The 23,407-nt window shown below is 38.3% G+C and overlaps 1 protein-coding gene and 1 pseudogene across 1 annotated transcript; both read left to right on the top strand.

Annotated features, from left to right (window-relative positions):
- Positions 1-12,361: 12,361 nt before the first annotated feature.
- LOC145571871 (uncharacterized) lies at positions 12,362-15,225 on the top strand (annotated as a pseudogene).
- Positions 15,226-15,958: 733 nt separating this feature from the next.
- LOC145585328 (uncharacterized) lies at positions 15,959-18,171 on the top strand. Its single transcript, XM_081642038.1, has one exon. The coding sequence runs from the start codon at positions 15,959-15,961 to the stop codon at positions 18,032-18,034; it is 2,076 nt and encodes a 691-aa protein (XP_081498164.1). The 3' UTR covers positions 18,035-18,171.
- Positions 18,172-23,407: the final 5,236 nt, after the last annotated feature.

Below are 23,407 nucleotides of genomic sequence, written 5' to 3'. Positions count from 1 at the left end.
AAAATGAACATAAGTTCAATAAAGATTCCAACTTTAATACTTGTGAATCCTAGAAAATTATATCTTCCAATATGAAGATAAACAAAGTTCAACAAAAATTCATGGAATTTATGAACTCAAAGTTTCAATCACTTAACATAATTAAAGGTTCAATCTTTAGTACTTGAAAGCCTCAAAGAACAATAATTTCACACTTAATGCAATTAATTTGCAATTATGTTAAAAATAAAACTAAGCTTTCAAACACAAATTACCACCAAGTAATCATGCCTAAAGAGGTTTAAAATTGCATATAAAATATGTATTTAACCAATTACATAACCACCATAAATATGCAATTTATTTTCAAGGTTAGAAAGACTTAAATTTTTTTCATCAAAACGAAAAATCCCTCGAAAAGTGCATTTCTGGTTGTTTTTTGGCTAAAAATCGAGTCCTGAAAGGGTAAAAACCATTTCCAGAACGCCTTTTCCACCCAAACTTCACCATTTTTGGGTCGAAATCTGGGTTCGGGAGCTGAAGACAACTCTAATACGAGGTTAAAATAGATAAAACGAGCTACTAATCTAATTAGCAACTTAATACCAGAAAAATTAAGCCATAAAAACACCTTGAAAAATATTATAATTTTAACAATAAACGAGAGAGGCTCCGATACCGCTTTTGGGGTTTGGTGAGTCCGACTCACCGTGGAAACAAACCCAAAAACAAGACCGCACTCGCAATATATAAAACCATAAACATAATTAAATTAATCACAATATTAAGATAAAACAATTACTTTTGGAGCGTGCTTCGGCCAACAAGAAGGGGCTCTTACTTCGAAAGCAACCCTCGAAATTACAACGGCCTCCAATGATAGTCCACCCACAACTCGACCACTGAAAACGATCCAATGCCTTGGGGTTAGCAAGGCTTGACCAAAACCCGAGTAATTAATGAGTTAAAAGGTTTTCACAATGGTAATGCTTTTTTCAACTCTTACTCAAGTGCTCTTCCCAATGCCCCAAGTTGGGTATTTATAGGGAAATGCATGAGTGTGAAAAGATATCCCATTAATGAGGAAGAATTTGATTTTCCCATTTTATTTTAAAGCTAAAATAAAATTAATAATCAAACTAGTAATAAATTAACAAGTGGCAAGCTCATGTGAGAGGTTAGATGAGAACCATTTCAAGGAGGAGGGACCAAACTTGCTCCCCACACTCTCCCTCACCTTGCGCCTATTGGAAAATCCCACTTGGGCACCAAGGAACCCAAGTGGGCTTCCCATTTGCCGCTGCCATTCTCTCGACCCAGCCATCCCCGCAACACAACGTGCGGGCTGCTGCTCGCACTCTCAACCGGCACCCCCATGCACTTGTGTGCGGGCTGCTGGTAGCATGCCACGCGCCTAGTGCGGGCTACTAGCTGCAGCATGCTAGCACACCACGCACTAGGTGCGGGAAGCTAGCCGCAGCCTCCTAGCAAGCCCTGCACTTGGTGCGGGCTGCTAGCTTGGCTATACCCCCTAGCACTCAGTTTTCCGATGCTAGGGGTATTTTTTGTCTTTGTTGATTTATTATTATTTTCATGTCTCGTCTTTTACTATTTTGCGACTCGACTTCTGACGTTCAATTTTGATGCTCTAAGCTCGAATTCCCTGATGTCTAAATATTAATTAATCGGTCGACTTATTAATTCCTTCCGGATTATTACGTCGCTTCGGTTCGTTAGTTGCTTGGGTGTGACCTGAAGGGTTCAATCAAGATTAAGCTGTAATATTAATTATGCATTAATATTACTGATCGGAAGCGGCCTCCACCCAGGCATTTCGATCACTTGACCTTACTGAATATATTAGCTTTCTAATAGTTCTGAACCCACTAACGGAATAGTACACTTTTTCGAAGGTTACCATTCCTTTCAATATGGGTTTTAATTACTTCATAATGCTTTTCGTAGTCCGTAAACACTTCAAATTTGATCTAACATGAAGAACGGATTTTTATAACATCATCGCACTTCCTTTCGGGACAAGAGGCCAAAAGTAGGTGTCTACAATCATCAATCATTAAGAGTAACTCAATTCATTTAGATCAAGCATAACTTGTCAATTGGGATTTACTCTAAGCTGATTGGTTCATAATACAAGTGCAAATTTGGCTAAAGCTACTATGCTCTAATATGAAATGCTTTCCACAAAGAATATGCCATGCTTTCCACAAAAGAATTAGAGACTCAAAGCTAATATTGAAACATGAAACTTCACTAGTTAAAGAGCAATGAGTACAAGAAAATGTCTCAAATTCTAAACATACCTTAAACTCAGTGAACCCACGATCCCTAAACATAAGTGGCACCTCAGTCCAATTCATGTATGGGTGGTTGTAGTGTGCCTTCCAAGATTTGGTGACATTTCCACTAACGGTATGGTCATCAAACCTGATGTTATAAAGATTAAACACAAGCATAAAAAATTATAATAAGCTACTGAGACAACAAATATAATACATAGATGAATATAACTCACCATAACCCATCTGGTGAGAGCTCAATCTTTCCTTGTTCCACTCCATTCTAATTTTGTGGTGCCACATCATTCTGAACAACAACATCAGCATTATAATTTACTTGAACCTATTCATTAGAGGGTTGTGGTGTGGTTTGTGTGACCACATGATTGTCTTGATCAACCAATTGATTATTGGCTGGGACACCACCTTGATTACCTCCTCGGACAATTTATGAATTTTTCATGAAGGATTTAATTTCCAAAGAACTAGAAAGATCAGAAGCTCAATAATTAATTTATAAATAATAACCTATGATAAAAATTAAAATAAAAATGAATCAAATTTTATAAAATGTATCATATATCTAACAAATCAGCTAAACATATTGTCTATCAAACAAATAAGCCCATAACAAAGAAAACACATTGAAAAGTACAAGCTTAGAAATTCTTCATCTTCTTCTTCATCCTCATCATCCTCGTCATCGTTGTCAGTATATCCTAACTCCCCATCAACCTCTTCTTCAGATTCAGATTTAGTATTTTCCCATTCATCTTCTTTATGTTGTTCTTCCTCTTCACCACCAGAGGCGTCCTCCTCCACTTCATCCATGTCTTCATACATAACACCATCATCATCATCTGTCGAACAAAGAGTTGGGGTCTCAGCAATGTCTACTTGGAAAATTGAATCATCGATTGGGGCATCCACACTTGACCTAGCTTTAGTCTTAAAAACAACCCACCATTGACTCTTATCTTTCTTTAAGCTTAGATAAGAGGTAAAATACACTTGATATACCTAATGTGCTAGAACAAAAGGATCATATGCAGGGTATTTCTTAGAGTGGTTCACATCAAATAATCTATACTTGTAGGGAATATTTCAAGCCATTCCACATTTGAGCCCCACTATGATCATACACTGAAACATGGTGGCGTCAAAAGGGAAGGAAGCTAGAGTAAAAGAGTTGCCAACAAGTTTTAGGAACTTTTAAACCGTTCACAAGGTGAAAGTTACATCCCTTAACAATCTAGGAGATCGTTAACTCCAATAGGTCTGGACCCATGACTGGAAGTTAGGGGATGAAAGTACAAATCAAACCTAAAAGAGACTAAACCTGCCCTAATAATAAGCCTCTACTTTATTCTTCTCGTATTCATGTGCGCTTTCTGACTAACATGAAATCAATAGGTTAATCCTAAACCTATTTATCTATGTTAGTTGAATATTAATGTACAAGCAAACCTATTATTGGTGATCACTTGAATTATAATCATATTTAACTAAACAAGGTTATTAATTATCTTATCAAGCGTGATTACAAGTACAAATTCCCTTTAAACATGCATAAAAGGTGTGATCAAGCAATAACAATAGTCAATATATCATATCAAGCAACATAATTATAATCATCATAACAATTGTCATCGTAATAACAATCATAATTAAAACAATCATGTTAAAGCATAATAAAATAAGCAAGATCCTAGGCATGATACTAACAAGATTAATAACCAACCCTAGCATGTCACTAAATAATAAAGATCAAATCTTCCTCCCTAACATGATATTAGGAAAGAAATAGGAAGCATCATAATAAACATACTTGATATTAGAAATTTTAGTTATTACCCTGAACATGATACTAGGAAGCAATAAAACATCCTCATCACTAGACTTTTAACACTTTTGCTTTTTTCAATAATCAAATGACATGAAAGGTATTCATCACTGGGTTTTGTTTTGGGGAGACACATTTGGGTGTCTACAGAAGCCCCCACTTTGAATGAGTTTGGAGAAACGTAAGTTTTGAAAATAAAAGTCAAAGTAACGATAGGGACAGAGAATGACTCAGAACGTTCGGCGATCCTAAATTATTCTTGTAACGCCGATACCTGCAAACTAGCGTTATTTAAAACAGATAAAAGAGTTAAGAAACGCGTATCTTGCACCGTCCAGCACACGTCTCTAGAGTAATCGATTTTGTGACGATCTTCCTCAAGCTAGGGGATATCTCCTTAAGACTACCACGCTTGCAACTGCCTTCAATTTCTGTTGTGATAATCTTCCGCGAGCTAGGGAACACTATCGAAGATTGCTCTGCTTGAAATAATCTTCTACCGCTTTGTGAACATCTTCCGCAAGCTAGGGAACTATAGACACCAAAATGTGTCTCCCCAAAACAAAACCCAGTGATGAATACCTGTCAAGTAATTTGATTATTGAACAAAGAAAAAGTGTGAAAAGTCTAGTGATAAGGATGTTTTTATTAAAATATCACTTCTTTCTATTTTTCAAAATATTTCTTTTCTTACCCTATTCATGAAAAACGTGCGTTCCAATTTAGTTTGGTCCATGATATGGGTCCAATATTAGCGTATTTGGATGGGCTTGAAAAAACCTTTCCAACGATATTTTATAAGCCCGGTTCCAATGAATAATGAGGAAGACCAAAATATTAAACTGGACCCAAACCGGATTTTACCTACGGCCCAATTATCATGTGGAGGGTCCAAAGGTTTATTCCTATTCCTAAACTAATTAGTATTAATTAGAAACTTCCATAAGTTTCTAAAAGATCTTAATTATCCATTTTAAAATCAAAGAGTTTGAAATTGAATAAAACTTTCCTTTTTTTAAAAAATTCTAATTCTATTCGAATTTAAAGATGTTCAAAGACAGTTAGATAGTATTTTTGTGCCTCATAATCTTTATCCCTTTTTCTACGGATGGATAGATCTTAAAATTATCTTTCCAATGATATATTATAATATTAATTTCGAGCTATAACTAAAAAGATATGGATGGAATACAGAACTCTATCCAAAACTGACACCTTTCCACTATTTTTGCCATATCTTTTTATCTAAAAAGGATTTTAATATGATTCCAATTGGGTTGGAAATTATACTTCAAGAGATTTCTAACGACATATTATATAAATTATTTAGACATCTAGATCAAAAGATTTGATAAAAACAAAATCCGCAAGAAAATCCGCAGTGTAGCACCTGGCGATGCACCTCGTTGCCTAGCGACGAGCTCTGTCATTGGCGACAGGATGAGTTTTATTCCGATTCGAATTCTAACTCTTTTCTATCGGTTTTCGGACTATTTTTTTATAAATAGGGTCCCTAGACCTCCGTTTTCAATCATCAACTCTCATCAAGAATTCTGTAATTTTTCTCTCCCTAAGCTAAAGATTATTCTCTCTCCCTCTTTCTAGCCTAGCCCTTTTACAAACACAATTCCTCATACGTTATCACTAGACACACCTAGCCAAGTTTGAAGTTGCCTTCGCCCTATACGTGAAAGGTTTGATATTTCTGAGGGTTTGGTCCTAAATCTCTATTTCAATTATTTAATTTAATTGTATTGTTTTAATATTTTCCTTGAAGTTACTAACGTGTGTATTTTGTTATTAGAAAAAGATACGAGGCATCCAAGTAAGTAATTTAAGTGTTTAATTGATATTATGATATAGAAATCATGTCTAGATTGTTATTTTGATTCCTAGTATCTTGTTAGGATGTTTTATTGCTTCCTAGTATCATGTTTAGGGTAATAATTAAGTTTCTAATATCAATTATGATTTCTATGATGCTTCCTATTTTCTTTCCTAATATCATGTTAGGGCTAAAGCTTTGATCTTTAATGCTTACTGACATGGTAGGATTTGTTATTAATCTTGTAAGTATCATGCTTAGGATCTTGCTATTATTATGCTTTAACATGATTATTTTATTTAGGATTATTATTATTATGATGATTGTTATTATTGTTATGATGATTATGATGATTATGTTTCTTGATGTGATATATTATTTTTATTATTGCTTGATCACGCCTTTTATGCTTTTTTAAAGGGAATTTGTACTTGTAATCATGCTTAATAAGATAATTAATAATCTTGTTTAGGGTTAATATGATTATAATTCAATTGATCGCCAATAATAGATTAATTTTTGCATTAATATTCAACCAACATAGATAAGTAGGTTTTGGGTAAACCTAATGATTGCATGTTAGTCAGAAAGCGCACATGAATACTAGAGGCCTATTTTATAGGGCGAGTTCTTTATCTTTTAGATTGGATTCGTTTCCTCATCCCCAAACTTCCAGTCATGGTTCCAGACCTATTGGAGTTAACGATCTTCTGGATCGCCAAGGGGTGTAACCTTCACCCTGTGAACTGTTTACAAGTTCCTAAAACTTGTTGACGACTCTTTTGCTCTAGCTTCCTTCCCTGAATAATCTGAAGAACGATTAAGTACGCGAGAAGCCGGATGTCCTAGTACATCAACCGGCTATCGACCAAAAGTTCCTACGTAGATTATTTATTCCAAAATTACACAGGTTTCCCTAACGGGGGCAAATGAGCTTTGTGTAATGGCTATGCAACCATCCCAGACAGTTGTTTACCGCCTGGGTAAGAGGCTGGGAATGCCTGCTTCAATGGCCGGCTGTGCACTTGGTTTGGGGAAATCACCTTTGTGATTGATTGGCTTATAAACATCTCATACTCTTCAAAGTATCAAACGTTTCCAAGCCAATCAATCAATTAAAAATGAAACCAACCACACAGCCGTCCAGAGGAAAGAACAGCCGAATTACTATATGTTGCATGCTTTTCATAAGTTAGGCAAAATTCAAGTATATATGTAAAATTCAAGATTCAAATGCAAATGCAATATGTGCAAAACCGACTAAGTCAAAATACTTCATAAATAAAAATCGGCATTAAGGCCGAATAATATTGTTAACCGGATATACATCTGGTGAAAAGAAGAGAAAAATTGTTGACCCGACTCCATAGTCGGTAAAACTACAACATTACTTGGCACGCAGGCCGAAAAGAAAGATAAATGGAATACTATCGTAGAAGAACGAGTGGCTGGCTCAAAGCTGCTGAGGCTGCTACTCAGGCTGGTCCTGACCAGTGGGGAGGACTTCTTCAATTGCATCAGCCGCTTGGGATTGGTTGGTTGGGTCCTCAGCATTAGCATCAGCCGTTTGGGGCTGGGGGGGCTTGATTCCCTTGGCCTTCAGCTTGCTCCCCTTCACCATCTGAGACTTCATATCCTAGCTCAATTACCCAGGCTTTGAATTGATGCGGAGCTGCCTCTCCTAGCACTTGGGATCATACACCGCTGTGGCTCAGTCAAACCTAAGTTTGTAGACTTCACAGTCTACGTCTGGGTAGAGGTGAACCCAAGTAATCTTCAGGCGATCCTCATTGTCTTGCTCATTTTCTTCCACCAGCCAGCTTTGTTCTTTGGCGAGCTCATCCCGCTACTGGTTCCTCAGGTTGACCAGCTCCACCCCCAACCAGGTAACGTCTGCCCGGAGTTTTGTATTCTCCTGATCAGCCCCCTCCAATGCCTTGAGATCAGATTGAGCATTTATCAGTTGTTGCTCAAGGTCATTGGCCCGGTTATTGGCAGCATCGTTAGTAGCCGTCAGGTTCCGAATCAGCTCCTCCTGTTTCAACTCTACTGCTTTAATCTTTAATTCGCACATATAGTTAGCATATTTAGTAGAGTTGAGATTTTGAGTGGCCCACTTTTTGGCATCATTTACCTCTTCTTGCTTCCACCTGAAGGGGCCCCGTAACACATCCACTCTCAGCATCACCTAAAAAAGAGGGGGTCAGTCGGAAAGTTCAATACTTAACGAAATAAAAATAGAAATCATAGTGTTAAGTTGAGATCGACTTACCTCTGTCAGCTAGCCCATTATCCGGTCAAAGTCCACTACCTGCAGATCAGGCACATAATTCTTCTCAGATCGAGTGAGGGTCCTCACCATCCGCTTGGAAAACCCAGGCAGATCCGGTGCGTCAGAGGTAACATCTGCACCATAAGAAGTACTTGGTGAGAGGGATGCAGCATAGTTGGCATTCATTTGCTGGCAGCTGCTAATTGAACCTCCAGAGGGGTCGACCTTAGTCTTGACTCGCATAAAGTCAAGCGGCCAAGGAAGTTCATTTCGATCCTTACCTTTGGTCTGGGGTTGAGTCTGGGGTTTTGGGGCATCACCCTCCCCAGTCGTTGCCGCACCGGCTGCAACATTGGGTGGCTGGCCACCCTTCGATGCCATAGAGGCATCCGGCGCATTTTTTTAGCGCTCTGAGTTTTCACTCAGAGTCTTCATAGCAGCAGGAGTTTTGCCCCCGGTCGTAGGACGATCCGGGTTGGCAGAAGAGGTTGTCTGGGAAGGGTTCTTCCTGGCAGCCTTAGCAGCGGGAGTCTTTTCCAACTCCTCACCCGGTCTCTTAATCAGTTTTAAGATTGAGCGGGGCATAGTTTTGCCAGCACTCTACAGAGAAAAGAGTCAATAAGATTACAACCGGCAAAATGTTGGAGAAAAATCAAAAGTAAAAATAGCAGGTGGTCTTACCCTGCCCTTCTTGGCCTCCTTGGCTTCGACTGCTGCCTTCTTGGCTTGCAGCTGTTCCTTGCGCAGCACACAGCAGACTTAGTCGGAGTCTACTCTGGGTCCACCATTTTCAGCGCTTCTTCTACAAGGAGCAAACAAACAGTTAGACAGAGTAATTAAAAGAATTGAAGTATGTAAGTAGAGACGACAATTTGCCGGATGTATAGTGGGTCTACCCTTGGTGAACATCGTGCTAAGTCCGCAGGCGGACAGGAATCTCTCATCCTTGAAAAAATCTTGATGGGGGATCCAGTTCTTTGGCACGACTATGTGAGTCCCATCCCCTAAGGGCTCAGTCGTGGTCTTAAATAATCCCGGCTCCATTATTTGCTCGTAAGATTTGGAAGAGATGCGGGGGAGGGTTTACTTCCTGCCTAGAAGAGTCAGTTCTCTATTGTATCGGCGCAGGGTCCGGTTGTGACTCAGCCTTGGAGAGGATATCAGATAAAATTTCTCCTTCTAGCCGGTCTATTGAGGCACTTTGTCCAAAGACATGAAATATTGGGGAAGTGTGGTAAGAGTATACCACGCCCCATGGCCGACTGGGGCTTTGCTCATGTAATGCATGTGAGCATAGGCGGCAAAGCTGGGCTCCAAATCCTGAAACTCGCAGGCGGCGATGTAGCTCAGAATATTGACTCACGAGTTTGGGGTGAGCTGCCAGACGCCTACGTCGTACCCCTTAAGAATTTTTCTAATCCCTCTATGAAGAGGGAAACGGAGGTCGGCTGCAATTACCGCCTCGTAGCAGATGAAGTAATTGTCAGCATTTTCAATCCCATCGTCCCAAGCCATTACAACATCCTCAGGCGGGACCTCTATTACCCACCCCTTTCTAAAAGGGTGCTTCTCCTTGAAAGACTCAAAGCCGCTTTGTAACAGGGCAATGTCACCCGATAGCATCCTAGTCTTTTTGGGGCTAGGGAAAGTTGAAGCTTTAGCTGGCTATTGGTAATTAGCCGCAAAATTGTCTTGATCGGAGCCAGAAGCCTCTGCTCCAAATCTTTTGGCGGCTTCTTCATTGCCTGCTTCCTCTCCTGACCCCTGAGAGGAGGCGGCCTCTTCACCGCCTACCTCCCTTACACTTGAACTACTTGGGGAAGAGGGAGCCCCATCATCGGAACCACTTTGCCCCTCCGACTCCTCCTGATCTCCATCCGGAACAACCTCATCTACGGGCACTTCCCTAGCACGCCGGCTTCTCGGCTTAATAGCCGTTTGTTTAACTCTTGTCCATTGTGTTAGCACAAACACAAAGAGGGAGGAATTCAAGAATGAGCATAGCAGTTCCGACAGTCCATAAAAGGCACTCCCTGTTCTAGATTCAGCCGTATCGGGAGACCGGCTGAATGTCCTAAGCAGTGCCGAGTGTGTGGATTGAGAGTCCATTTTTAATTTTAAAGAATATGTATATTGACGGAACAAGAATGTATACAGATGAAAAAGAAGAAAAAAGCTGAAAGAGGGTACAGACGGTTACCTTACTTTGGATCTGAACTTTCTGAAAACTGCAACAGACAGTGACCGGGTGTTGTAAGTAAGCACGCGAAAATCTTGAAAGATCTAGTGCAGGCGGGATCAGAGTATCTCTCACTAGAATCTCATTTTCTCTCTCTAGAAAACTTCTCAAAGATTGTAAACAAGGGGGGAGAAGGGGGGGTAGAACCCTATTCATAAAGGGGTAAAACGGGGGCATCCCTGTCACACCCCAGAAGGTTAATATTCGTTGTTACTGTTCACCACTCACAGGGGGACGCGTGTCACAGGCGTCACGTGGCCCGCCACGTCACCCCTGTGAGGGGGAAATGTTTACGGTAAAAATACCCTAGACATGTGGATCAATCAGAGAGGTCCACATGTCAAGATTGGACAGGTCACCATAGATCACTCACCAGTTGACACGTGGCAGCCACAGATTAATTAGAAGAATTGCGGCCTTCAAGGCCTAATTCCCGAGAAAGCCGCAATTGTGGCGTAGCCCACAAAACCTAGGTCAGTGTGACCTAGGGAGGGGCACTTTTCCAGAGTGACCCTATAATTAGGGAGATATTTCTCCATTTTGGGGACACATTCAATCATTTATTACATCCATTTTCTCTCTCATCAGAACACCTGATCTCGTAATTTGAGAAGATCCCTCCTAAATTTCCGCACTTTTCCTTTCATTCAAGTTCTTACTTGATCTACGGAGGCGGAGCTCCTACCACCAGGAGTCTCCGCTGTTTTTGCAGGTACAACTCCAGCCGGACCAGTCTTCGAGCCGTAACTCTCTCGAGGGACAAAACACCCAAAACACGTGTCATTTAAATTATTTAATTCTAAAAAAAATTAATATCATTGTATTTAATTGGATACCACTAAAATTTATAATCCTACATGACGCGTATACATATACATATACATATACATATACACACATATATATACACACACATACACACACACACACACACACACACACACACACACACACACACACACACACACACACACACACAAACATATATATATATTCCTCATGTGATGCCCGGGTTGTTTATTGAATTGTAAGATAATTTTTTAATCTATATATTATATTTTAAAATATATCATTGATACAAACTAGTTAGGAATTAATGTGCTTTTGTAACGATTTGCTATCTAATAGGCATGTAATGACTAATAATAATGTTGGCGGAAATGTTCGATTTAATACACTAGAAAAAATAGCAAAAAAATAAATTAAATGAAATAAATGTTCAAAGCCCGTTGGGTTGATCCGAACCTAAAACTTTGGCAAGAGTTGAACATTTCTTGACTCATAACCTGAAGTGATCCAATTCATGATGACTCGTGACCCGACCCATCATTATTTTAGCCAATTAGTATACATTATAAATGGATGTTTTAAGCTTTGAACTATATTAAAATTATAATCTAATAATTTTTTTGAATAAAATTATAATTCAATTTGTACATCTGAAATATTGGTATTTTATCGAAAATAAAACTCTAAACTAACAACTTATCCTAAAATTCTATCCAAATAGAATTCTAAACTAACTTTTTTTATCTTGTAAAGTCTATTTAAGTCTATCGTACGTGGCGCGACACTTGACGAAAAGTTGGAACACCAAGTGTCGCTACCTTGTCACCTGGCTAAAAGTTTAGCTTTATATATTAGAGCATCAGCATTGGCAAGGATATATCTCCTTTTAGCTATACTTTTTTCTACTTTTACTAATCCTCCTTTTGACCCAAATTTATTGAGTAATCCGAATTTTCAAGCTGCTTTGCAATGGTTTAATAGTCAATCAAGACCAATAAATATCAATAATATTCCACAATGTCAACCTCATTTCCCTTTTCCTCAAAATAGCTCGTCATCTCAACAATCTCTTGGCAATATGCCGTGTTTTATCATTTCTGAACATTTCACTCAGAACATGGATCAATCACCGGGAGGTTTTGGTGGTAGCAATGAAACTCCAATAGAGGAGAGTGGTGATGAACATGTGGAACAATTAGTGGGGGCGCAACATCTAGAAGACATTAACGATGTTGATGTCGAAATTATTTCCGAACAAAATGTCAACACCAGCGGGCAAAGGAAAAACCAATCATGGAGCATAGCAGAAGACAAAGCACTTGTATCAGCCTACATAAACGCAGGGGGTGACGTAGTGAGAGGAACCAAGACAAAAAGAAGTGGGTTAGGGGTTGACATCTATAACCGCTACGAACGTTCTAGAATGGAAAACCCCAATGAAATAAAGGTAAGAAACATTAAATCTATGCAAAATCGCTGGGATCATATAAATTCACATTGTAGGTAAATGGGTAGATGCATATGGGTATCATTATCGAACCAAGGGTAGTGGTGAGTCCGAGCAAAATTTGGAGAAATTTGCTCACAAAGATTACTACGCAACTAACAACAAGATGTTTTGTTGGTGATAAACCCGGTGGCCAACAAACGTCAACCGAAAGTGGGGGTAGCGGTAAAAGATCACAACCTGATTCACCATCAGAGGTTGGAGGAAGAGGTAAAAGACCATCTGACATAAAACAAACAAAGATGAAAGGTAAAGCATCTACTACTTCAACTTCAAGTATAAATCTTGAAGCGTTAAACACAAATTTTAACGAAGTTGGTGATAAATTGAATGATTTGGGTGGACGACTTATGGATCAGTTGAAGGAAAGAGATGAAATTAAAAAGGCACAAGTTGAAGAAAAGAAAAGGCAAAAGAACGAGGCCATGAAGTTTAGAATGTTAGAAAGATTAATGCAGAAGCCCGTTCTTGATGAAGTTGAATTAGAAATGTATAAGAAACTTAGAGATGAATTCAGTAGTATATTTTCGATTTGATTTAATTTAACTGATTGTACCGAGTAATCATGATTTGTTATTACGTTTATGAGTTGTATGTTTTATTATTATTGTAACTTTGCAGAATTATTGTCAATGCACCTTTTTATTATGAATGTAATTTCTATGTAATAATATGTATTTTATGTTTACTAAATTGAGTTCAAGTCTGTTAATGTTACTTTATATTATTGTGATAATGTATAAGATTGCTACCCATGACATCCTTTGTTTTATGACCACATATCATCATCTGAAATCTAATCTTCTAACTAACCTTATCGTTTTTTGTCTAGATAATGTATAAGATTGCTACCCATGACGTTTTATCTAACCAAAATCTTATCTTCTGACATCCTTTGTTTTATGACCACATATCATCATCTGAAATCTAATCTTCTAACTAACCTTATCGTTTTTTGTCTAGATAATGTATAAGATTGCTACCCATGACATTTTATCTAACCAAAATCTTATCTTCTGACATCCTTTATTTTATGACCACATATCCTTGGGAGAAATCTTATCATCTGACTAACCTTATCCTATTTTTATCTATAAATTCATAATATTACTCCCAATAACATTACATCTCTCAATATCAACCTTATTTTCCCATTGGCGTTTTTTTTAAAAAAAAATAAAACCCAAAACCTTCTATTTCAAATATTGTTTGGTAATAAACATAATATGAATTTCGATTCAAACTCTTCAAGTTCTTCTTCTTCGTCTTCAAGTTCAACTGATGATATCTATAATCAAATGGTCATGAATTTTATCAACGAGAGTCATCGTTTACAAGTAATGCAAATGCAGTACTTGTAGCTGTAAACAATTCAGTACAGCAAAATGAACATAAACGTCAAAGAAAACGAAGAATATCTGTGCCGAGAAATCGTGAAGCAGCTCACGACAATTTAGTTTCAGATTATTTTAGTGACCAACCAGTATACGATGAAACCACATTTCGAAGGAGGTTTCGTATGCGAAGACCCCTTTTCCTTCGCATTGTCAACACATTAAGTGCAACTAACCGTTACTTCCAACAACACCCAGATGCTACCATGCGTCTTGGTGCTTCACCCCTTCAGAAATGCACAGCAGCCATACGTATGTTAGCTTATGGTTGTTCTGCTGATCAAGTAGATGAGTATCTGAAGCTCGGTGAAAGCACTTCTAGAGAATGTCTTGCACAGTTTGTTGACGGAGTAATTGCTCAATTTGCAACTGAGTACCTTCGCAAGCCAACATTGGAAGATATCCAACGCCTCCTTAGAGAAGGGGAGGATAGAGGTTTCCCTGGCATGTTGGGCAGCATTGATTGCATGCATTGGGTCTGGAAAAATTGTCCTGCTGGATGGAAAGGAATGTATCAAGGAAGATCTAAAACGACGACTGTTATTTTAGAAGCGATTGCTTCCAGGGATTTATGGATTTGGCATGCCTTCTTTGGGACGCCTGGATCCTGCAACGACATTAATGTACTTCAGCATTCTCCGGTGTTTGATGATATAATAAATAATCGGGCTCCACAAGTTCTGTCCACTGTTAACGGAAATAATTACAACAACGGATATTATCTCACAGATGGGATTTATCCAAAATGGTCGACATTCATAGACGCTATTGCAGTCCCACAAACGAACCTTAAAGGATAAATTGTTCACTACACGTCAAGAGAGTGCTAGAAAGGATGTTGAGCGTGCATTTGGTGTGTTACAAGCTCGGTTTGCAATAATTAGGAAGCCTGCTTTGGCATGGAGTGTAGAGTTGATGTGGAAAATCATGATGACTTGCATCATCATCCACAACATGATAGTTGAAGACGAGCGTGATACATATTTAAACTATAAAGATCCACTTGAATTCGCTCAAGAACAGCCTGAAAAAATATGCCAGGGTCGTCCTCAACCAGAAATGCAACAACATTTACCGTAACTCCTGGGCAGTATGATCCTGATAATTTTAGTAGATTGATAGCTTCAAGAGGGGAGATTCGCGATAGACAAGTTCATGAGGCCTTAAAGAACGACTTGGTTGAGCATTTATGGGCAAGGTCAAGGAGCTCGGTTGAAAATTAGCATTTTAATAATTTAAAATTATGTGTGTTATTTTCATTGCTTATTTTCATCCGTGTATTTCATATTTTTTAATTTATGTCTTTTAATTCATGTATTTCGTATTTTACTAATCTTTTATATTAATGTGATAATGTATTAGTTGACGTATTTTTGTTCTAATAATAATAATAATAATAATAATAATAAATATATTTTACAAAATAAAATAATAATTAAGTGTGTAAATAGGAGAGAGAATATATGGTGGGGTATGTGTAAATAGGAGAGAATATATGGGAAACGATACTCATTGATGCTGGAAATATTTAAGAAAGAGGATAAGTAAAAGGATGGAGATAGTGAGAAGTGATGTGGAAGAAAGAGAGTGTGATGTGTCAAGTGGAGGAAAGGAGAGAGAAATTGAGAAAGGATATAAGCTTCCATGCTCTTAGTTATTATATGATATGATATATTAGATTGATAGATTTTCTCATATTTTCGCACACTTGAATCTGTTACTCTGTTAGCATCCTTGTTCTTATATTCTGACGTAACACATAATTTCGAATGTCTCTCTAAAACAGGCTCATCATAAAATCATCCCTTTAACAATGGCTGAACTGCCTGCCCATCTCTCTGCCAAAAGCTTACTTAAACTTCTCAAATCCCAGAAAAACACCAAGACTGCTCTTTCTCTCTTCGACTCAGCTACCCACCATCCAAATTACACCCACACTCCCATCATATACCATCACATTCTTCGCCGATTAACCGATACTAAACTCGTTAATCACGTCACTCGTATTGTAGATTTAATCCAAACCCAAAAATGTAGCTGCTCTGAAGATATTGCTCTTACTGTTATAAAGGTTTATGCTAAGAATTCCATGGTTGAACAAGCATTAAGTTGTTTTAAAGAGATGCCTCAAATTTTTGGTTGTCAACCAGGTGTTAGATCGTATAATACAATGTTGAATTGCTACGCGTTATCTAATCAGTGGGATAAGGCTGAATCTTTCTATAATTATTTTCAGGAATCGGAAATAATGCCTAATCTTGAAACGTATAATATTTTGATTAAGATTTCGTGTCGAAAACGACAGTTTGATCAAGCCAAGAAGCTTTTGGACTGGATGTGGAGTCATGGAGTACGACCTGATGGCTATAGTTATGGGACTTTGATCAGTGGGCTTGTGAAATGTGGTAATTTATCGGATGCCTTGAAGGTGTTCGATGAAATGTCTGACAGAGGTCTTACCCCTGATGTTACTTGTTATAATATTTTAATTGATGGATATATGAAATCTGGCCTTGTTGATGATGCTAAAGAAATTTTTCAGAGGTTGATTACTGATTCTGAGGTTTATCCAAGTGTGGTGACCTATAATGTTATGATCAACGGTCTAAGCAAATGTGGCTGTGTAAGTGAGAGTTTAGAGTTTTGGCGCCGGATGAAGGTGAATGAGAGAAAGTTAGATGTGTTTACTTACAGTAGTTTGATAGGTGGACTATGCAAGTCTGGAAATGTTTCTGAGGCTTCAATGGTGTATGCTGCAATGATTGAGAGTGGGCTTCAACCTGATACTATTTTGTGCAATGTCATGCTTCATGGGTACTGCAAAGCTGGGATGACTGAACAATTTTTCAACTTATGGGAGTTTATGACGAAAGAAGATCTTGTTAGTACCACTAGTTTCAATATTTTCATTAGGGGCTTACTTGAAAATGGTAAGGTGGGTGAAGCACTGTCTACCTGGGAATTGATGTCGGAGAGCTATTGTAATAGTGATTCAACAACTTATGGAGTCTTGATTCATGGGTTGTGTAGAAATGGACATGTAAACAAGGCACAATCAATTTTGAAAAGTGCAGAGGATGGAGGTAGATTGGATATTTATGCCTATACACCATTGATTAATGCACTGTGTAACAATGGTAGACTTAGTGAAGCAGTGGGTCTGCTAGGTGAAATAGCTAGACATGGACACACTTTAACTTCCTATACTTTCAATGCTGTAATAAATGGGTACGTTCGAGAATCCAAAATGGAGAAAGCCATAACAATATTCAAGGAAATGGTCAGTATGGGTTGCCTGCCAACTCCTGTTACATATAATATCTTGTTAAATGGTTTCTGCAAATCAGAAAGATTTGAAGATGCATATATACATGTAAAGGAGATGCTGGAGAAAGGTTTTGAGCTAGATGTAGTTTCCTACAGTTTGTTGATAGATGGTCTTTGTCAAAGTGGAAAGATTAGCAAGGCTCTTCAGTTGTGGGGTCAGATTCTAGGAGAAGGTCTTACGCCTGATGTGATCATGCATAATATTATTATAAACGGACTTTGTTCTGTTGGAAGACTAGACAATGCTGTGCAATTATTCACAAATATGAGATGCTTGGACTGCATGCCAAATCTAACTACCTACAATACGCTTATGGAAGGATTTTATAAAATTGGCGACTGTGATATGGCAGCTGCAATCTGGGCATGCATTCTAAAAACAGGACTTCATCCAGATATTATATCATACAATATTATCTTGCATGGACTTTGCTCTAGCCACAGAATATCCGATTGCATGGGATTTTTACATCATGCCATTAGTAGTGGAGTGATTCCTTCTGTTGTTACATGGAATATCCTTGTGAGAGCTGTTACTAGTAACGGGATTCCATTTTATTAATTATGGATGTTGCAAATTTTGGGATGTTTGCTGCTTCGTATATGAATTTTGTGACAAAACTTTGTCATGAGAGGCAAGAGAGTTACAAGTGTTGTGGCAATCTTCAACCGTGTCCAATCTATTTCTGCATTTGGATTAAACTAGGAAAAATTGTCATAAATAATACGACTTTTTGTCCGTCCGCTAAAAACAAGTCGACCTTTTAATTATCTCTAAATAATACCACCTTTAGTACTAATCCGCTCTAATTAGGTAAAAAAAACTGGCAACCTAGAACTAATTAGTTAACAGGTAAAAAAACCTCTTGACTTTTATTTCCCTCCTAAATTGCACAGCTGGCAATTAATTACTCCAACTACCCAAACCTTACTGCTATCTCTTCCGCCATTATTGAAGCTCACCTAAATTTGTACTAGTTGCAGAGAGTGACGAAGGCAAGTCGGGAAACAAGTCGGAAGATAAGAATTGCGTCGGAAATTGCCCTAAAGTTGTTTGCTTGCGACGGAATTTGCAATTGTAGTCGCTTAAATTAAGGTACGATCTTCAAACTCTTATTGTTTTTATTTGTTCTGGGTTTTGTGGACTGATTCGATTATGCATGTTTGGTATTTGGGGGAATTAAATGTCTGACCTTAGTTTGTGTTTGATTATGCTTGTTGTATCTTAATTTGGTTTTATCGAATATGTTTGATTTCTTGTAGAATAACATTAATTGGATTGCTAAATTGAGGTTTTTTTGGGGTTTATTTTTTGGTGCAATCTATTATTGATCTCTTTGTGATGATAATCTGGGTTTATGTGCTTAATTTTAGGTGATAATGAGCAATAATAGGTTGTTTGAGAATGTGACTTTGAGGTTTTGGTATGGGGGCAGATTTAAGCATGTTGTTGGTAAAGCAGAGTTAGTGTACATGGGTGGTATGGGAAGGACATTTCAAGTTGCTCCAGATGAATTATGTTATTGGGAGCTAGTTCACTTTGGAAAGAAATGTGGGGATTATAGTGACATTGCAGGGCTATATTTTTTAGTTCCCAATATGTCTTTAGCAGATGGGTTAAGAAAGATAACAGGGGATGCAGAAGTGTTAGAAATGGGTGAGATAGTGATGAAGCATAGGAGTGTTGATGTGTATGTGTTGCCAGTACAGAAGAGCCACACTTGTCACCAGAAAACCCATCTCCTTCTGATAGCCACTCAAGCCCAGCAATCTTAGAAAATATCCCACCCCCCATACCAACTAAGCCTAAAAAATTAACTCCCAAAAAGGGTCCAGAGTCACAGCACTTGGGCCCACCTAGAAGAAGCCCTAGAAAGCACATGGAATCCAATGTAACAGCATCAACTTCCTTACCTGGTCCCCCTTTAACCAAAAAAGTTGGCTCAACAGCATCTACTTTACCACATGCTTATAAAAACAGTTTGACTCAACCATCCACTACTTCAAAAGCTATTTCCAACTTAGAATCTGCACATGACACTGCCAACCAAAATCAGTCAAACCCTAGTGTCACTACAGTGTATGAATGGGAAGACAATAGGCCAGATAGTCCACTGACCTTGAAAGAGCTTTGTGATTTTGGTACTGATTCTGAGGATGAATCAGATCCTAAGTTTGTGCTTGCTGAGGGTGAGGATGATGAAGGAATTGGTGAAGATGATGATGTAGATCTAGAGGTAGAAGATGATGGTTACTTTGAGGTTGATGAGGGTCTTGATAGGGTTGATTTATTCACTGGTGAGTCAGACAACAGTGATGAAGAGGTTGAATTAGCTAGACAGAAGGTTAAAAATTGCAACAACCAGATCCTTGAAATAGCAAGTCAGCTTCAAAGAGAGGCCTGTGAAGGGAGATTTGGTGGTCCTAAACAACCAAAGGGTAAAGTAGATACTGCTGCTGAAACTGCTGGTGGTTATGTTAGTGAGTATGAAAACAGTGAAGAAGATATTCACACACCTGAGAATAGTGATGATGAAAATGCAGGAGCTAGAAGGAAGGGAAGGAGAGGTATGCTTGTGAGTGGTGAGACTGATTTTTCTACATTCACTTGGTTAGTAGGACAGAGATTTGCAAATAGGAGTGACTTTAAACAAGCTGTAGCTAGGTATGCAATTATACAGGGTAGGGATTTGAGCTTTGTTATGAGTAACAAGAACAGGCAACAACATGTGGGAGTGAGATGTGTTGAGGGGTGTCCTTTTTATTTGTATGGTGCATGGCATTCCAGAAATGCAACATTCTTAGTGAAGAGGGTGGATGACAGTCACACTTGTCATAGGAATATGAACAAGAACAGACAACTCAAATCAACATGGGCTGCAAGAGAAGGCCTCACTGGCCATCTAAGGAAATCATTGAAGCAATTAGGAGAGCTTATAAGGTTATTGTTAAGAGGGATTTTGCATACAAAGTCAAATACCATGCACACAGACTACTCCATGGCTCCATGAAGGAACACAGGTATATAGAAGCTATCAAATCATCAGCCTGGTACAAGTATTCAGTTGGTGGTTGATACTTCCAAGCAGACAAATCCACCTATTTTTCAGAGACTGTACACTTGTTTTGAAGGAGTGAAGCAAGGTTGGAAGGAAGGGTGCAGAAAAGTGATCTGTATAGATGCAGCATTCTTAAATACCTTCCTTGGTGGGCAAATTCTAAGTGCTGTTGGGAGAGATCCTAATGAACAAATGTACCCCATAGCATGGGCAGCAGCTGAAGGTGAAAACAACTCATCTTGGACATGGTTTATCACCCAATTGGAATCTGATTTGGAGCTTGGTGATGGCAGTGGGGTTGCAATTATATCAGATGAGCACCAGGTAAACACTAAACCTCAATTAGGTAAAAAAAATTGCTATTGTTTCAGTTGTGGATTGATATGATATCATATTTGGTGATTTATGTATGTTTGGTGAGCTGTAGTTGATTTGTGTTGCTTTTTTTGTTTTTTTTTTTGGGTTTGACAAGGCTATTATTCATGCTGTTGCTGATGTCCTTCCAAAGCATCGTCACTGTGCTAGACACATTTTTGCATTATGGCATAAAACATTTAGAGGAGATGAAATGAAATTACATTTCTGGAAAATTGCTAAATCCTACAACATGGCAGATTATGACCTGTATTTAGAGGAGTTGAGAGAGTTAAATCCAGATGCATCCATAGCTTTCACTTCATATAACCCAAACCTCTTTTGTAGAGCTTTCTTGAATAATGACATTAAGACAGATGCAATAACATCTAATATGGCTGAAACATTCAACTCATACATTATTAATGCCAGAACAAAACATCTGATATATATGTTAGAGGACATTACAGTAGCTTTGATGCAAAGGTTGGTGACTAGAAGACAAGAAATGCAAAAGTCAACATCTGTTTTGTGTCCTAGAATCCAGGCCATATTAGAAAAGGAAAAAAGTAAGGCTGCATTTTGTGATGTTTTACCTTCTTCAGACATAATGTTCAATGTGAAGCATTTCCTTGACCAACTCAAAGTAGATCTAGAGGCAAAGCAGTGCACTTGTAGGAGATGGGATATGTTAGGGGTCCCATGTTGTCATGCCATAGCATGTATCTTCTTTAAGAACAAGGATGCTGAATCTTTTGTGGATGATTGTTATAAGAAGGATGTATACCTCAAGGTTTATGGTGGGTCTATTCCTCCATGTGAAGGAGAGAGGCATTGGCCTAAAGTGCCCTGCAACTTAGACCCACCTCCCATCAAAGTAGGTCCTGGAAGACCTAGAAAAAATAGGATCAAAGATCCTTATGAACTTCCAAAGAAGTCAGGCTCTTTGTCAAGGACTGGAATTGAAATGACATGTAGTCTCTGCAAGGTTAAAGGCCACAATAAGAGGAGATGTCCTGATAAAGACAATTATGTTCACCAAGAGCCAGCAGCAAAAAGGGGAAGAGGAAGACCTAGAAAAGATGGGTCTGCAGGAACATCTTCTGATCACCAAGTAATTGACCTCCCCTATGCTTCAGCTTCTTCTGCTAGTGTGCAACACCACTCCACCACTGCACAACCAACTCACTTAGGCAGGGGTGGAAGGGTAATTTACAGTGGTAGGGGTGCTAGAGGTGCTGCCAGAGGTGGTACTAGAGGTGGTGCTGCTAATGCAGGTCCTTCAGTTACAGGAACAAGAGGAGGAAGGGGTAGAGGCAGAGGAAGGGGTCAGGTTCCAATTGGGGTTGGTGTGCTTTTCAGTGCTGATGGTGCCCCAATACTACAAGTAAGCATATTTTTATCTGTTTTTTGCACCTGTTCTTTGCTGACTGTTAACTTTATTTTTAAAAATTCTATTTCAGGCCCCTCTACAAGGAATAGAGCAAGATATCAAGAGCCACACATATCCACACAGTCAAGCCAAACCTCTACAGTCCATCAGCAACAACCATAAAAACTTCTGTTCAGATTATGTACTTTTGAGAAACTATGATTAGCACTAAGTTTTTTGAACAACAATGTAGTGTATATTGGCTTGTGTTTTGAACAATGTAACATGTGTAAGCTAAGTCTTTTGAACAATCATTCTATATGTTATCAGCTTTCACATCTATAAAGACAATGATTATGTTATATTGAGAAATTATTTCTAATTGCATTTCATTACTCAAGTACCATTACATCTTAACACAAACTACAAATATAAAAACAAGTCCCCTTACTATATCTTCAAGGAAATTACAACCCCACCTAAAATCCCACCTAAAATTTGACATAAAACAAGACTACAGCAAAGAAAATCCAAGAAAAAACCAAAGCCATGGATAAATTCTTCTCGTTCCTCGAACAATTCATCATCTCTACCCGCATCGCATACACTTCGTTCTTCATTTCTTGAACATCCTCTTCTAGGTTATCCTTCTTCAATTGTAACCTCTTGATTTTATCTTCTCTGCATTGTTGCTCATACTCCAACTCGGAAATTATTGTTTCCTTCTCCAAAACATGATATTGAAGATCTTCCATGGGGTTTCTCTGATTAACCCACCTAAACATTTCACATTGGGTGTCCTACAATAATGTAATTAAATTTGCAATTAGAAACTGTCAAACTCAAATTAATCAACTTTAGCTACATTGATAGCAATTCAGAACATTTTAGAGCAATTGAGAGTAATTTAAAACAAACCGACCACAAAGGACAACCATAAAACTTCATCCCGATGTTAGCAACCTTTTTTTACAGATCTCACCACCGCAAAATTGCCACAACTGCAGCGAATTTTCTGATTCTCCTCCCTCACAAAGCTTGACGATGAACCACTAGATGATTGCCTCTTGCCAGCCATTCAATTTTTGATATTTTTTTAAAAAAAATAACAGAGATGAACAAGGAGCATTGGAAGAGAAAGCATTTGAGT

The sequence above is a fragment of the Chenopodium album genome, chromosome 2, assembly GCF_948465745.1.
Source record: "Chenopodium album chromosome 2, dcCheAlbu1.1, whole genome shotgun sequence".
NCBI classification, from domain to species: domain Eukaryota; kingdom Viridiplantae; phylum Streptophyta; class Magnoliopsida; order Caryophyllales; family Amaranthaceae; genus Chenopodium; species Chenopodium album.
The sequence above is the reverse complement of the archived record's forward strand: the minus strand, read 5'-3'. Positions and strand labels throughout refer to the sequence as shown.

What these genes read in the sequence shown, in the direction of transcription:
- LOC145585328 (XM_081642038.1), top strand. Translation starts at nt 15,959, where the DNA reads ATGGCTGAACTGCCTGCCCATCTCTCTGCCAAAAGCTTACTTAAACTT.